This window comes from Dermochelys coriacea, chromosome 3 (genome assembly GCF_009764565.3).
Source record: "Dermochelys coriacea isolate rDerCor1 chromosome 3, rDerCor1.pri.v4, whole genome shotgun sequence".
NCBI classification, from domain to species: domain Eukaryota; kingdom Metazoa; phylum Chordata; order Testudines; family Dermochelyidae; genus Dermochelys; species Dermochelys coriacea.
In genome coordinates, this window is record NC_050070.1 from 24,135,170 (window position 1) to 24,148,849 (window position 13,680).

At 40.7% G+C, this 13,680-nt stretch overlaps 1 protein-coding gene across 4 annotated transcripts in view; it reads right to left on the bottom strand.

The window, feature by feature from the left end:
* The window catches only part of VSNL1 (visinin like 1), a 156,229-nt gene that overhangs the window by 78,833 nt on the left and 63,716 nt on the right, over nucleotides 1–13,680 (bottom strand). For 2 of the 4 annotated variants that reach the window (XM_038394154.2, XM_038394159.2), the window contains exon 2: nucleotides 3,415–3,581. In XM_038394154.2, the coding sequence (XP_038250082.1) occupies nucleotides 3,415–3,576 (162 nt within the window). In that variant the 5' untranslated portion in view covers nucleotides 3,577–3,581. The remainder of the gene's footprint in view (nucleotides 1–3,414; nucleotides 3,582–13,680) is intronic. The other 2 variants (XM_038394156.2, XM_043510223.1) reach the window with 1 other exon arrangement.

A 13,680-nucleotide genomic window follows, 5' to 3' on the forward strand; every position in this document is an offset into this window, starting at 1 on the left:
TTGGCAATTTATATTAATATCACAAGAACATATTATGTCTTGTGATAGTAAACATTGTGGGTGTTTTCCATTGGCTGGCTGAGTGTGGAAGGAGTCTCATTCCTTATATCAAAGTTTTGCCATGAACATTCTAATATCACTCCTTGATCAGACATGTCCAAGTGCATGGTACAAATCCCATGATCAGACAGATGCTGATATCTAAGAGAAAATGTAACACTGAAGTGAATGTAAACCTTGTAATCATCTTCCCAATAAAATATTTATGGAAACCTTCCTGGCTAAAATCCAGTGAATATAACTTGGGAACTTTTTTTCTCCCAACTGGAGGCTCACACTCAACATAAAGAAATCACTTAAGAAATCAACATAAATGTTATACATTCTTACCCTTAATATGTGTTTCAGAGAACTGGAATGCTTAAAATCAAACAACAATGCCTTGTGACTTCTTGTGGTGACCTCTGCTGCAAAAGTCAATTTTCAAATCTGGATTTTTTTCTGTAGTCAGAAGCTAATACTGAATGAGTGTCCCAAGCATCAAGAATCAACCTCCATGGGAACATGGAAAGTAATAATGTCTCAGAGTGTCAGGGAATAACCTGTTAGAAGCATTGACAGTAGAACCTCGGAGTTACAAACACCTCGGAAATGGAGATTGTTCATAACTGAGCAAAACGTTCTTTCAAAAGTTTACAACTGAACATTGACTTAATACAGCTTTGAAACTTTACTATGAAGAAGAAAAATGCCTTTAACCATCTTAATTTAAATGAAACAAGCACAGAAAATTTCCTGATCTTGTAAAAAAAAATTTAAACTTTCCCTTTATATTTTTAGTAGTTTACATTTAACACAGTACTGTACTGTATTTACCATTTTGGGGGAGGGGGGTTGGGTTGGTCTCTGCTGCTACCTGATTGGATACTTCTGGTTCCAAATGAGATTTATGGTTGACCGGTCAGTTTGTAACTCTGGTGTTTGTAACTCTGAGGTTCTACAGCAGTGGCTCTCAACCTTTCTAGCTACTATACCCCTTTCAGGAGTCTGATTTGTCTTGTGTACCCCTAAATTTCACCTGACTTAAAATCTACTTGCTTACAAAATCAGACACAAAACTACAGAAGTGTCACAGCACACACTGAAAAATTGCTTCCTTTCTCATTTTTACCATTTAATTATAAATCAATTGGAATATAAATACTGTACTTACATTTCAGTGTATAGTGTATGGAGCAGTATAAACAAGTCATTGTCCGTTTGAAATATTAGTGTGTACTTACTTTGCTAGTACTTTTTCTGTAGCCTGTTGTAAAACTGGGCAGATATCTGATGAGTTGATTTACTCCCTGGAGGATCTCTGCATACCCCCGAGAGCTCATGTATCCCTGGTTGAGAACCACTGTTCTACAGAATATGCATGAGGGGGAGAGAAACTATGAAGTCATGGATTCATTGAAATCAATGGGAGTTTTACCACTGACTTCAGCAGAGTCAGGATTTTGTCCTGCATGTAGACATATATATATATATAATTTTCAGCCTATAACAAACTAGGCTAAACACATAAGAGTTATGTTAAAACAATATTAGGGGCACTAATTACTAAAATAGGAATATCCAAACACTGGGGAATCTTACTTAGCCTATATTTTCAAACACAAGTGTTACATAAAGGCACTAAAGCTAGAAGCCAGATTTATCTTCTCTGTGTGTTGTCAAAGTTCTCATCCTTTTAAGCAGCAATGAAACTTTATACTCTGTGATTTACATTTTGCACTACCACTCAGTAACAATGGAACTAAATTTTGTCTCTGGGATATTTCTTTCTGGGGTAAAGCATCTTGTGGGAGTCTACAATGACCTCTAAGGATGACTCAGAAACACTTTTGAAAAGGAGAAGTCCTCATGGCTGGGAGATGATATCATAAAACTGTCCCTCCCACATAACCTCCCTCCCCAAATACTTATTTAGACTTTATTCCCCACTTTTTATGTGTAATTTATCAAACAGGAAGCAATGGTTCCACAACAATTAAACACTTTATATATTTTGCTACACATACATATTTTGCAAACGCTTATTTACTTTTCCTACTAACTTGCATGAGAAATAAGATGCAAGTCAATGTAGGACACATGCCAAACACCATTTAAAATGGAGGAAATCAATATCACTCAATCCAAAACACAACGCTCTAAAGCAATAATAGCAGGGTTGTCACAAAATAGGGAGTCACAGTCTTCTGGAAGACAGAACTTTTCAGAATGCTGTTTTAATGTACAGAAATTAAAGTGCACAGATGGTAGCTTAATTCATATACACTGCAGATGGCAGTGTTTGTATAGTAACCTTCACTGGCAGCGGGAAAGGGGCCACTTATAATATTTGTGGGGATGGTGTGGTCCAGGGCTGGGGAAATTCAGGAAAGATGGACTGCAGTTCTATTTCAGATAAATACAAATAGTCCTTGCCTACAGAGATCATTACTGAGTTCCAGGCCATCAAAGCACTGATAAAATTGACTGCAGACATTTTTATTGTTCCTCAACCTAACCCTGTAATTTTCTGAACTAAGTGTTCATCACCACTATCCAATATTTTTCCTACTTAAAATTACTTTGAAGCCTCTGACCTTCAGGCAGTTGTTCCATTTTGAAGAAAATGTAATTACTTTTGTAATATGAATACACATCTCATGCTGTCTCCAACATTTCTCCCCTTACAAAATAAATACATAGTAAAAATAAGAAGACATGGTACGTGATAAATTAATGATTAATAAAAGGAAGGTAACCAGATGTCCTACATCTCATACTCTCTCTCTCATACTCCAAGGACAAGGGGAAACTTAATGAGAAGGAAAGGCAATACATTTATAACATACAAAAAGAAACTTTTTTTCACAGTGCATAATTAGTCTATAGTACTCACTGCCTCAGTACTTCACTGGGGCTAAGAAATGACTGGGAATCAAAAGAGGAACAGACATTTGGATGGGTAATGAGAACATCTACATGATACTCATTTTATAAACCAGTGGCACTGCATGGAGGTATAGGGATCTGCCAAAATGGATCATCTTGCAGGAGTGGGGCCATAGCCCCTCATCCTTCAGAGCATAAAACAATCTCTAATTGAGAGGGTTTAGGAAGACTCTTCCCCTTTGGGAAAATTATATCCTTCCTCTGAAGCATTTGGTATTGGTCACTCTCGGAGACAGAATACTGATCTATTTGAACCACTGGTCCAATTGCAATAGCAATTCCTATGTACAAACCGGTCTGCTCCTTGTTAGTATAGACTTTAATTTGAATGATAGCCATGAAGGATATTTTTGCTCTACACATACTGAGGCATCACTCTGATACCCTTCTTGTGGCTGTGGAATAGGAAGCTAATAAATAACGTACCTTTACATAAAGCTGCTGAAATTCGTCAAGGTTCAGTCTACCACTAGGACAGTCCTTTAGAAATCCTTTGTACCACTGTTTGAGTTCATGTTCGTTAAATTCCGTGCTCTTCACCAGATCCTCCATCACTTCAGGGGCCAGTTTGCTATTCTGTTTCCCCATTCTGCCTTAAGAAAAGCAAATTAATACAATTAGCCAAGTTGCTGTGATCGTTTTAAAACTTGAATAGCAACCAAGCTGGAGTATGCTACTGACAGCCTTGTTTTATGCTCACTGATGCTTTCAGCCAAGCCAACCCCATGCTCTCCCTGATTATTTGGATGCTAAACTATATTTAAATAAGTGTTAGGCTGAATTTGAGAAAAAAACTAAGAAATTCATCTTTCAATTGAAGTTCTTAAGTCCTGCAGAGAGATTGCTGAGTTAGTTTTCAAAATAAATGAGAATTTGCTTAATCTTTTTATCTTTAATAATCATTTAATGTAAAGATTCCACCCCTTTTTCTTTTCTTTTCTTTTTGAGAGGACTAACAGGTTCTTCCTACCAGTGGTTACCATCATATTAAAAAGTGACCTTTCTTTTAGTAACCTTCATAAAGCGGTTCCTAACTATTCCTTGTGTATTCAATTATGAGAGAATGTTCCTTAGGCTGGCATTGTTATTCATCAGTACTATGCTGGGTTGAAAAGGATCTTGTGATCTTTTCGTTGCATTTTAATTCATACATTTCACAAATTCATAGATCTGATATTATTCACAGGTTTCTCTTTAACCTTACCTAGGGGTGAGGGGCATGGCCTCAGGCGGAAGGGGCAGGACTGGGGGTCAGCATCCCCCAGCCAGTCCATCTATGCTCTCTGGCCCACTCTGCCCGGGGCTTCAGCGATGATTTAAAGGGCCCGGGGCTCTGGCCAGCGCTGCCACTACTGTGGCAGTGCTGGCCAGAGCCCCAGGCCCTTTTAAATCACGGCCCCGGGGCAGCTACTTCTTTTGCACCTCCCACTGTCAGCAGCCGGAGGGGGGAGGGAGGCAAAAGGGGCAGCACGTTAACTTTGCTTCCCTTTTTGTGCCCCCCCATCAGTGGCCCTGTCGGGTCGTCACTGCCCCTTTTGTGCCCCCACATTGGCGGCCCTGCCGGTAGGGACCCGGAAGGGCGAAAAAGGGGCAGTGACGTTAAAGCGCTTTAAAGTCAGTAGTACGGGCCGGTACTGGCAGCTACCTTTTACCGGTATGCCGTACCGGTGTGTACCCCCTTACTTTCACCCCTGACCTTACCTTAAACCCCTCCACTGATGCCAGTTCAATGATTGACAGACTCTTTACCATTTATGGCTCCAATCCTGCAAAGGCTTCCACATATGATTAACATTACATTTGTAAGCAGTCCCACTGATGTACATGCGACGTCCCATATGCATGAAGTTAATCACAGGTGGAAATCTTTGCAGGCTCAGGGCCTGTAATATGCCTCGCTCTTGAAATATGAAGTGTTTTACAGTATATTAGTGGGACTACATTTTTCTTTTGATAATTTTAGGTCTTTTTTGTTATATTCACATTGACTAGTACAAATAATTCTCCCTCCCCCCAACTCATTTTTTACTTTCTTAATAATTTTTTTTAGATAATCACATTTTATCTCAATGTGCATTTTTGCAGTCATCAAGACAGTGGATGAATGACAGTGTTGCCATTTCCTGTTCTAGGCTCTTCGGCCTGATCTTGCAAGCCCAGCTCATCTGAGCAATCCTCACTCAAATAAGAAATCCCATTGTATGAAGGGGTGAAGCCCTTACAGAACCAGGACTGAGGAAAAAGGATGAATTCAAACTGGAGCAGGTACAGCGAAGGGCTACTAGGATGATTCGAGGAATGGAAAACTTGTCTTATGAAAGGAGACTTAAGGAGCTTGGCTTGTTTAGCCTAACTAAAAGAAGGTTGAGGGGAGATATGATTGCTCTCTATAAATATATCAGAGGGATAAATACAGGAGAGGGAGAGGAATTATTTAAGATCAGCACCAATGTGGACACAAGAACAAAAGGGTATAAACTGGCCACCAGGAAGTTTAGACTTGAAATTAGACGAAGGTTTCTAACCATCAAAGGAGTGAAGTTTTGGAATAGCCTTCCAAGGGAAGCAGTGGGTGCAAAAGATCTATCTGGTTTTAAGAGTCTACTCGATAAGTTTATGGAGGAGATGGTATGATGGGATAATGGGATTTTGGTAAGTAATTGATCTTTAAATATTCAGGGTAAATAGGACTAATCCCCTGAGATGGGATATTAGATGGATGGGATCTGAGTTACCCAGGAAAGAATTTTCTGTAGTATCTGGCTGGTGAATCTTGCCCATATGCTCAGGGTTTAGCTGATCGCCATATTTTGGGTCAGGAAGGAATTTTCCTCCAGGGCAGATTGGAGAGGCCCTGGAGGTTTTTCGCCTTCCTTTGTAGCATGGGGCACGGGCCACTTGAGGGAGGCTTCTCTGCTCCTTGAAGTCTTTAAACCACGATTTGAGGACTTTAATAGCTCAGACATAGGTGAAGTTTTTCGTAGGAGTGGGTGGGTGAGATTCTGGTGCCTGCGCTGTGCAGGAGGTTGGACTAGATGATCAGAATGGTCCCTTCTGACCTTAGTATCTATGAATCTATGAAAAGAGCTGATTAGCTACCCAAACTGTGAGAGACATGGGAGGGGCTTCTCTTCTGTGCAAAGGGTTCTGGGTTGGGAAGTCCTCATTAAAACCCCCAGCTCCCTCTAAGCTAGAGAGTCAGAGTTAAAGGGTTGATGAGGAAGAGTCAACTGGAGCAGTGGTTCTCAACCAGGGGTCCGGGGCCCCATAGGGGGCCTCGAGCAGGTTTCAGGGGTGCCTCCAAGCAGGGCCAGCAAGTCGCTGGGGCCCAGGGCAAAAAGCCGAAGCACCACCGCCTGGGGCTGATGCCCAGGTCCCTGAGCCCTGCCACCCGGGGCTGAAACTGAAGCCTCAGCAATGTAGCTTCATGGGAGACCCTGTGGCATGCAGACCCAGCCGATTGTCCTGCTTGCCAGCAATTCTGGCTTTTATATGCAGAAAACCAGTTATTGTGGCACAGGTGGGCCGTGGAGTTTTTATAGCATATGGGGGGGGGGCCTCAGAAAGAAAAATGTTGAGAACCTCTTACCTGGAGGAACCTGGGCCTGCAATAAGGCATATGGAGTACTTTGAATGGGTAAATGGACTGACACTATCTTATGGAAAGACATTCTTTGTTGTTCTTTTGGGGTTTTTTATTTAAAATATTTTTGGTACTTTTACTAATAGCCCCTGAACTGTGTCATGCTCATTTCAAAAACCTTCCTTTACACTGTTACGTCTGCCATTCCAGCGATCCATCAGCTCATCACAAAACCATATCTAGGGCTCTTTCTATATAGTGTCTTAAACATCCCTGGTATCACATTGAAGTCACCTGCCAACCTCTGGTCAGGTTCTTCACAAGCCAGCCATCCCACCTTTCACACCAACTGTAGCAAAAAGGCTGTCCAAACAAGCCAGCCAGATGCAGTTCAGAGAGGTGTAAATGACAACACTAAATACAAGACCCTAATCAGGTCCATAATGTGAGGCATTGAAAAATATACTGTGGTGAAACAATCCTGAAGTGGTGGAAGCATGAACAAGTCTTTTCCATCTCTAATATCCATGTGCCCAAGTTAATTTGAAATCCAGAGATTAACTTAAACCTTAAAAAGGAATAAAAACAGACAGGAAAGAAGAATGGAAGTGGAGAAATATAATCATTAATTGCTATGTAGTGAACACAGATCATTTATATCCAATTATTGTCAACACTTGAGATATGAGCTGTATTTATAAACAAATATGTCAGTTCTTTTAGTAATTTTTATATTGGCCCCTGTCGTCTTTTTCCTAAAATGTATAACATCATTTACCTTAATCTCTCCTTGCGGGCCACATGTTCTAAATAGCAGTACTTTGGTTTCATTTTATATGATATTTTCTCCACTATTTTGCTAACAGGGTGCTCAAATTTTCACGTGGTGCTTAGTTGTGTCCTGTGCACAGAAAGGAATAATGTCTTCCCTGGACCAACACCTAGCACTTGTGTTTCTATTTTCCAGTGTAGCATGCACCTTTGGTGCCAGCTCTACATTTCATCTGCAAGTTCAGTTTAAAATCACCTGCCAACCCTTCCCCTCCCTCCCCATTTCAAAATCTTTTTTTCCCTGCAATATTGTGTTTAAACAAGCTTTTGCCCATTTTAAAACGTAGTCTCTTTCTCATCAAGTGAGCTACTCGTTTCTCTGCCCATTTCCATCATTTCAGCACAGCCTGCTTTATTTGGACAGGCTCCCAAGTGTTAGACATCCCTCCTAGCTTTGCGTGGTTAGTGACTGTGATTGATGTATCCCTTTATGCAGTCTCCTGAGTGATACTAGACATGGCACTAAAGCATCTACATCTCTGCTCAGTACCTCTTCCCAAGCTGTCACAGTTCTATTAATAATCTTTGTTTACAGCCCTTCCCATTCCATCATGTAGCCATCCCAGAATTACAGTATCCAAACCAGCTTGTCCCAGGGGCAAGTCACTTTGCCAGAACAGCATGGGTTTCAGCAACAAGAGCATTTTGGACACCAGAAAAAGGGGCACAGTTTCAAAGGATTTACTGGGTATGAAATGAGTGCTGCAAGTATGATATGTGTAAAATAGTGCAACCAATAGGACAAAGTATTATTAGCCAGGAATATCCCAAAGCATTAGGGACAAATTCTGTCCTCTGTTGCACAACCACGTTATGGTGCTGAATAGACATAACTGAAGGCACAACTGGGTTCATAGTTTCCTTAGGGTATTGCCAATATCTAGCAGACAGACCTGGACATGCTCTGCACTTGCTTCCTATGTAAAAATCGTTAGCATACCAAAGAAGCCCATTTTCAATCTTTTATGTTCTTTGTGAATTATAATAATCCTCATGTGGAACAACTATCAATTTATCAATTTTGTGTAGGCAAAAAAACCTAATGCCCTTGCTTCTATTCTCATTTAAACCAGCATAAATAATTGAAGTTGAGCCTTTTGGTCAGGAAGTCATATATTCTTCAGAATATCTGGCCCAGTATTGTCTTTGGGTGCCCCACTTTCCACAAAGCTTGTACTCGGTTAATTTGGCACAGTATATATTTAAAACCCCATACTGGCTAATCTTGTAGTAATACATTTTCCTCCTTGCCCCCACCCCAATTGCTTACAGACTGGCTGATATTTTACTTGTTTTCATGTTTTAACTGGCCTGCTGATTTCCTTTGTTTCTTTTTGCCTTTTAAAAATAGTGCTATATTTTTCAGTCCCCAAGTACCTTCCTTGTTTTCCAAGAGTTCTCAAAGATGACTACCAATACATACAATAACTTCCTTTGCTATACTCATAAGGAGCTTAAAATGAATGTCATCTGGTCTCTTTTATTCATCTATGTCATTTTTACTTGACTTATTAATTTGGATTCTTGATATTTCCATATCCTCATTTTTTGATTTATAATTATATTATTTCTAAATGTATCCATTTATTTACATTGTCCCATTGATTCATATGGCACTTCAGATACGTAAAGCAGACAAAATCCCTTCAGGAAATACCATTCTTCTGTAAACCTCAACTCCATTTTCCAAGAAAAATTATTTTCTCAGTTATGTGGACATAATTATTAAAGTCAATGGAGTTGCTCTGGATTTATACCAATGTATGTGAGCAAACAACTGGCCCAGCATATCTATCTATAATCTCTTCCATCATCATATTCACAGAAACAAGACACTCCTTTCCTGTTTTTCTCTATGATACATGATCCTAGTATTTGCTCACCTGCTTGTTCCACTACAGATTCTTTGATCTGCCTCAAACGCCTTTCAGCATCCTTTGATGCATTTTGCTATATAATGTGAACCTCTCTGTGTATTGTATTAGTGCTAATTGCAATGAACAGTTTAACAGGGAGAAGGATAGTTCAGTGGTTTGAGCATTTGCCTGCTAAACCCAGGGTTGTGAGTTCAATCCTTGAGGGGGTCATTTAGGGATCTGAGGCAAAAATTGGGGATTGGTCCTGCTTTGAGCAGGGGGCTGGACTAGATGACCTCCTGAGGTCCCTTCCAACCCTGATATTCTATGAACAGAAACCTTTCATAAATGATGCTTTCTGTAAAACTTAACCAACATGTAAGGAAGCGATAATTTGGGACTAAAATCTTATGTATTCTCATTAATTTGTTGGTACAGTTAAACATGGTACATTATCTGCTTTGCTCCCATTTGATGCAGGGAACAAAACTAGTTGATCAGTCCTGTCAGGTATAATCCTCCAGTCTACTGTAATTATATCAACTCATTTTTTCCATCTTCTTTTCAACCTCTAGTTCTTTTGTTAGCAAAATACATTTGAATTACAATCTGCAGTAAGACTCCCAGTGTCATATGATTATCAGGTGAGCGCCAAGGCTTTTGGTTGTTGTAGATACAATTAATATTGGTAAAAAACCTATTATTCATAGATTTTACTAGTTAACCATGAGATTTAGTTCAGTCTTCTAGGGTTTCTTTGCATCTCTTATTATTATGGAATAGGTATAATCCGTCCTTAGCAATGAATGTACTAGCTGCCAACACACATTTAATTTTCTAAAATTAAAACATTTTTACATTATGCCACAATAATCATGGTTTACAAAACGTGTTTTTTTCCCTCTGAACATCCATTAATATGCATTAGGCAGAAACAGCAGAGCACAGCTGCACAAACACTAAATTCTTCAAGTTGGCAGAAGGTCACTCGCTCACTATTAGAATCTTTATGTGGAGTAAAATTTTTGTTTAATCTATTCATTTGCTTCCAAATCATTTTAGTATGTCAATATCCAAGAACTGTTGTTCAAGTGTTGCATATTCTGGAGAATGGCACATCAGCCTAAAAAAAAATGTTTTGTTTCTAAGAGACATTCCTTGAACAAATATTTTTGAAACTTCTGTCAGCAAAATAAAAAATCTACTTAATATAACCAGGGCAAAATCAAGACTTTAACTAAAACACTGACTTTAAATACCAGTAATATACACTGAAATACTTCATGTTGAAACCCCTATGAAAGGTAATTGTAATTTGAGTCAAGATTGACTACCGCAAATATAGAGCTTCACTGTGCAACCCTTGCTTGCATTAGGGAGTACCTATTCACATATGTCTACACAAGTGAATAAACAAGATTCCAATACCCTTGCACACAGACTGTAAGATGAATAGTACCTTACTTATATGAATATCAAAGGACTAGATTGCCTCATTCATGTTGAGGAGCAATGGGGGTACTCATCTGAGTGTCGGCTAGAGGTTTGCAACATGGCACAAAGGGACTGCTCAAGGAGTAAGGTACTACTCAGGAGGAGTAAAGGTATCAGTATCTGCCCCAGTGGGATTCCTCATGTAAGAAAGTGCTCACCAACACAAGTATAGGGTTGCCAATTTTAGTTGGACATATTCCTGGAGATTTCATCATGACATAATCTTTAATTAAAGATTCATCTTTAATTCCTGGAGACTCCAAGACAATCCTTACTTAGGCAACCCTAAGTAAGTATTGCACAGTACAGAACATAGTGAGAGCAAGTGAAACCCAAGTCCCCCTCTCTGCACTGAAGTGCTACAAATAATTGATAAAGAAAATATGGAACTAATAAGACACATGCTGAAAGCCAGAAGGTCCAAAAGAATTCAGTATGTTGGGTACCCCGAGAGTTAGGCTTGTCTACATTAACCTGTGGATCGACGGGCAGCTATCAATCCAGCGGGGGTTGATTTATCGGGTCTAGTCTAGACGCGATAAATCAACCGCCAAGCACTCTCCCGACAACTCCGGTACTCCACCAGGGTGAGAGGCACAGGCGGAGTTGACGGGAAAGTGTCAGCTGTCGATTTACCACAGTGAAGACACCGCGGTAAGTAGATCTAAGTACGTCGACTTCAGCCACAATATTCACGTAGGCATTATTCACATAGATGAAGTTGCATATCTTAGATCAATCCCCCTCCCCCCGGCCCCCAGTATAGACCAGGCCTCAGAATTGGAGCTGTTGAGTGCTTTGGAAAATCTGGCCCCTTATTCTGGTGCTTAAATGAAAGTTGGGCTCTTGTGAAAATCTGGCCCAGATTGTGCTCTTGAAAATCTGGTCCTGCACATTTTTGAAAATCTGGCCATGCTGTACTTCACATCTTAGTCTCTTGCTCTGGTTATATCCAAATCTTTAGAGGATGTCTACTCATTTTCTATTCATGTGTAAACACTTTGGGGCTGGCCTCTGGTCTCCATATACTTAGCAAAGTTTTTGCTACCTTTACACTTATTACCCTTACTCATGCTGAGTGGTACCTTACTTCCCAAACAGCCCTGCGCAACGGGTGACATGTAAGCTAAAGCGCTGCAGGGGTAGCCTTGGTAGGCATTACAGCTCAGACACCCTCCCTCCTTCTCCCTTGCTCCTTGGGGAGTACTAATTAGCTGTTGGCCTGTGTCTGATACAACACCCACTGTTCCAGCTCAGCTGTGCTAGCTGGCACATAGCAGGGGACAAAGTCAAGCCTATGCCCACTTCCCATCTCTTCTGCCCACTTGTTCAAGCCCGTGTCAAGTCACAATGCAGCTCTGTATGCACTAGGCAGAACCATCAAACACCATGTGGAATTTCCTTATTTTATATATATACAATTTCTATGGCTCTCACTATGATCTATACTGTGCAATCCTTACTTAGGGTTGCCAACCCTCCAGGATTGTCCTGGAATCTCCAGGAATTAAAGATTAATCTTTAATTAAAGACTGACATGATAAAACCTCCAGGAATATATCCAACCAAAATAGGCAACCCTATGTTGGTGAGCACTTTCTTACATGAGGAATCTGATTGGGGCAGATTCTGATACCTTTACTCCTCCTGAGTACCTTACTCCTTGAGCAGTGCCTTCGTGCCACATTGCAGACCTCTGGCAGACACTGAGGCTGGAGTCAACGTAGCTTAGGTCGACTTACTGCGGTGTCTACACCACACTGGGTGGACAGGAGACACTCTCCTGTCAACTTACCTTACTCCTCTCATTCCCTGTGAAGTACTGGGGTCAATCAGGGAGCATTCTGCCGTCGATTTAACAGGTCTTCACTTGACCCGCTAAACTGACACCCGGTGCGTCAATCACTGGAGTGTCGATCCTGCGGTAGTGTAGACATAGCTTCAGATGAGTATCCGCATTGCTCCTCACAACGAATGAGACAGTCACAATCTGTTCCTTTGTTTGTATAAGTAAGGTACTATAAGGTACTGTTTATCTTACCCCTGCACACATACCATATCATTCATATATATATATATAATGGAAAAATACAGAAAGCAAAAACACTGGGCAAGTGAAGAACTGTTGGCGTAATCTGAAATAACAGACCAATTTTCTTGTTATTTTTTACTATGTTGCTTAACAAATTCCCTGCTGTGCCCTGGTAATAACTACAACTCCTGACCAATCTCAGCATTGTTCCTTTCTCCTCAGGCTACTTCCGACACTGCCTTTCCTCTTACTAATGTCAGCATGAAGGATAGTTGGAAGCAAGACAAGGCTGTGAAACCAGCCTGGTGATTCATCCTTTCAAATATATTTCTTGTTCCACAGAAAAATAGAAATCTAGAGCCAGAACCCACCATTCACACATAAAGGCCAAAAATCTTCTCCAAAGAACCCAGCCTGAGTAAGTAGCAGGGGGAATCTGTGAGTGGAATGGGAGAGGAATTATCCCACCCAAACAAAGGAACAGGAATCTATGACTGGAGTGGCCTGCCCTGGACGACAGCCCTCTCCATAAGCACCCCTGCACAATACTCTCGGAGATACACTGCAGAGGGGTATGCACCTCCAGAATGGCCTCCCCAAACCCTGTCCCAGGCCTTATACAGCAAAGTGGTTCTGCTCCCCAAAGGTCCTCTGCTCCCACAGGAAAGGAGATAGGATTTGTGTCATCATGGCCCAGAAGGGGAAGATTTATCAGAACTGTGCAGCTTTGCAGAATGCAGGAATTTGCTGTATTCTTCCCTTTGGAAGATAGGGAGGAGCCTGAATTCCCAGATTTTCTCTTCACACAGCACGTTGGATGCAACTGTACGATTTTAACCACACTTTTGCCACACAGTGAAACTGAGGCTACAGCCTTATTGAAAAATAAATAAATG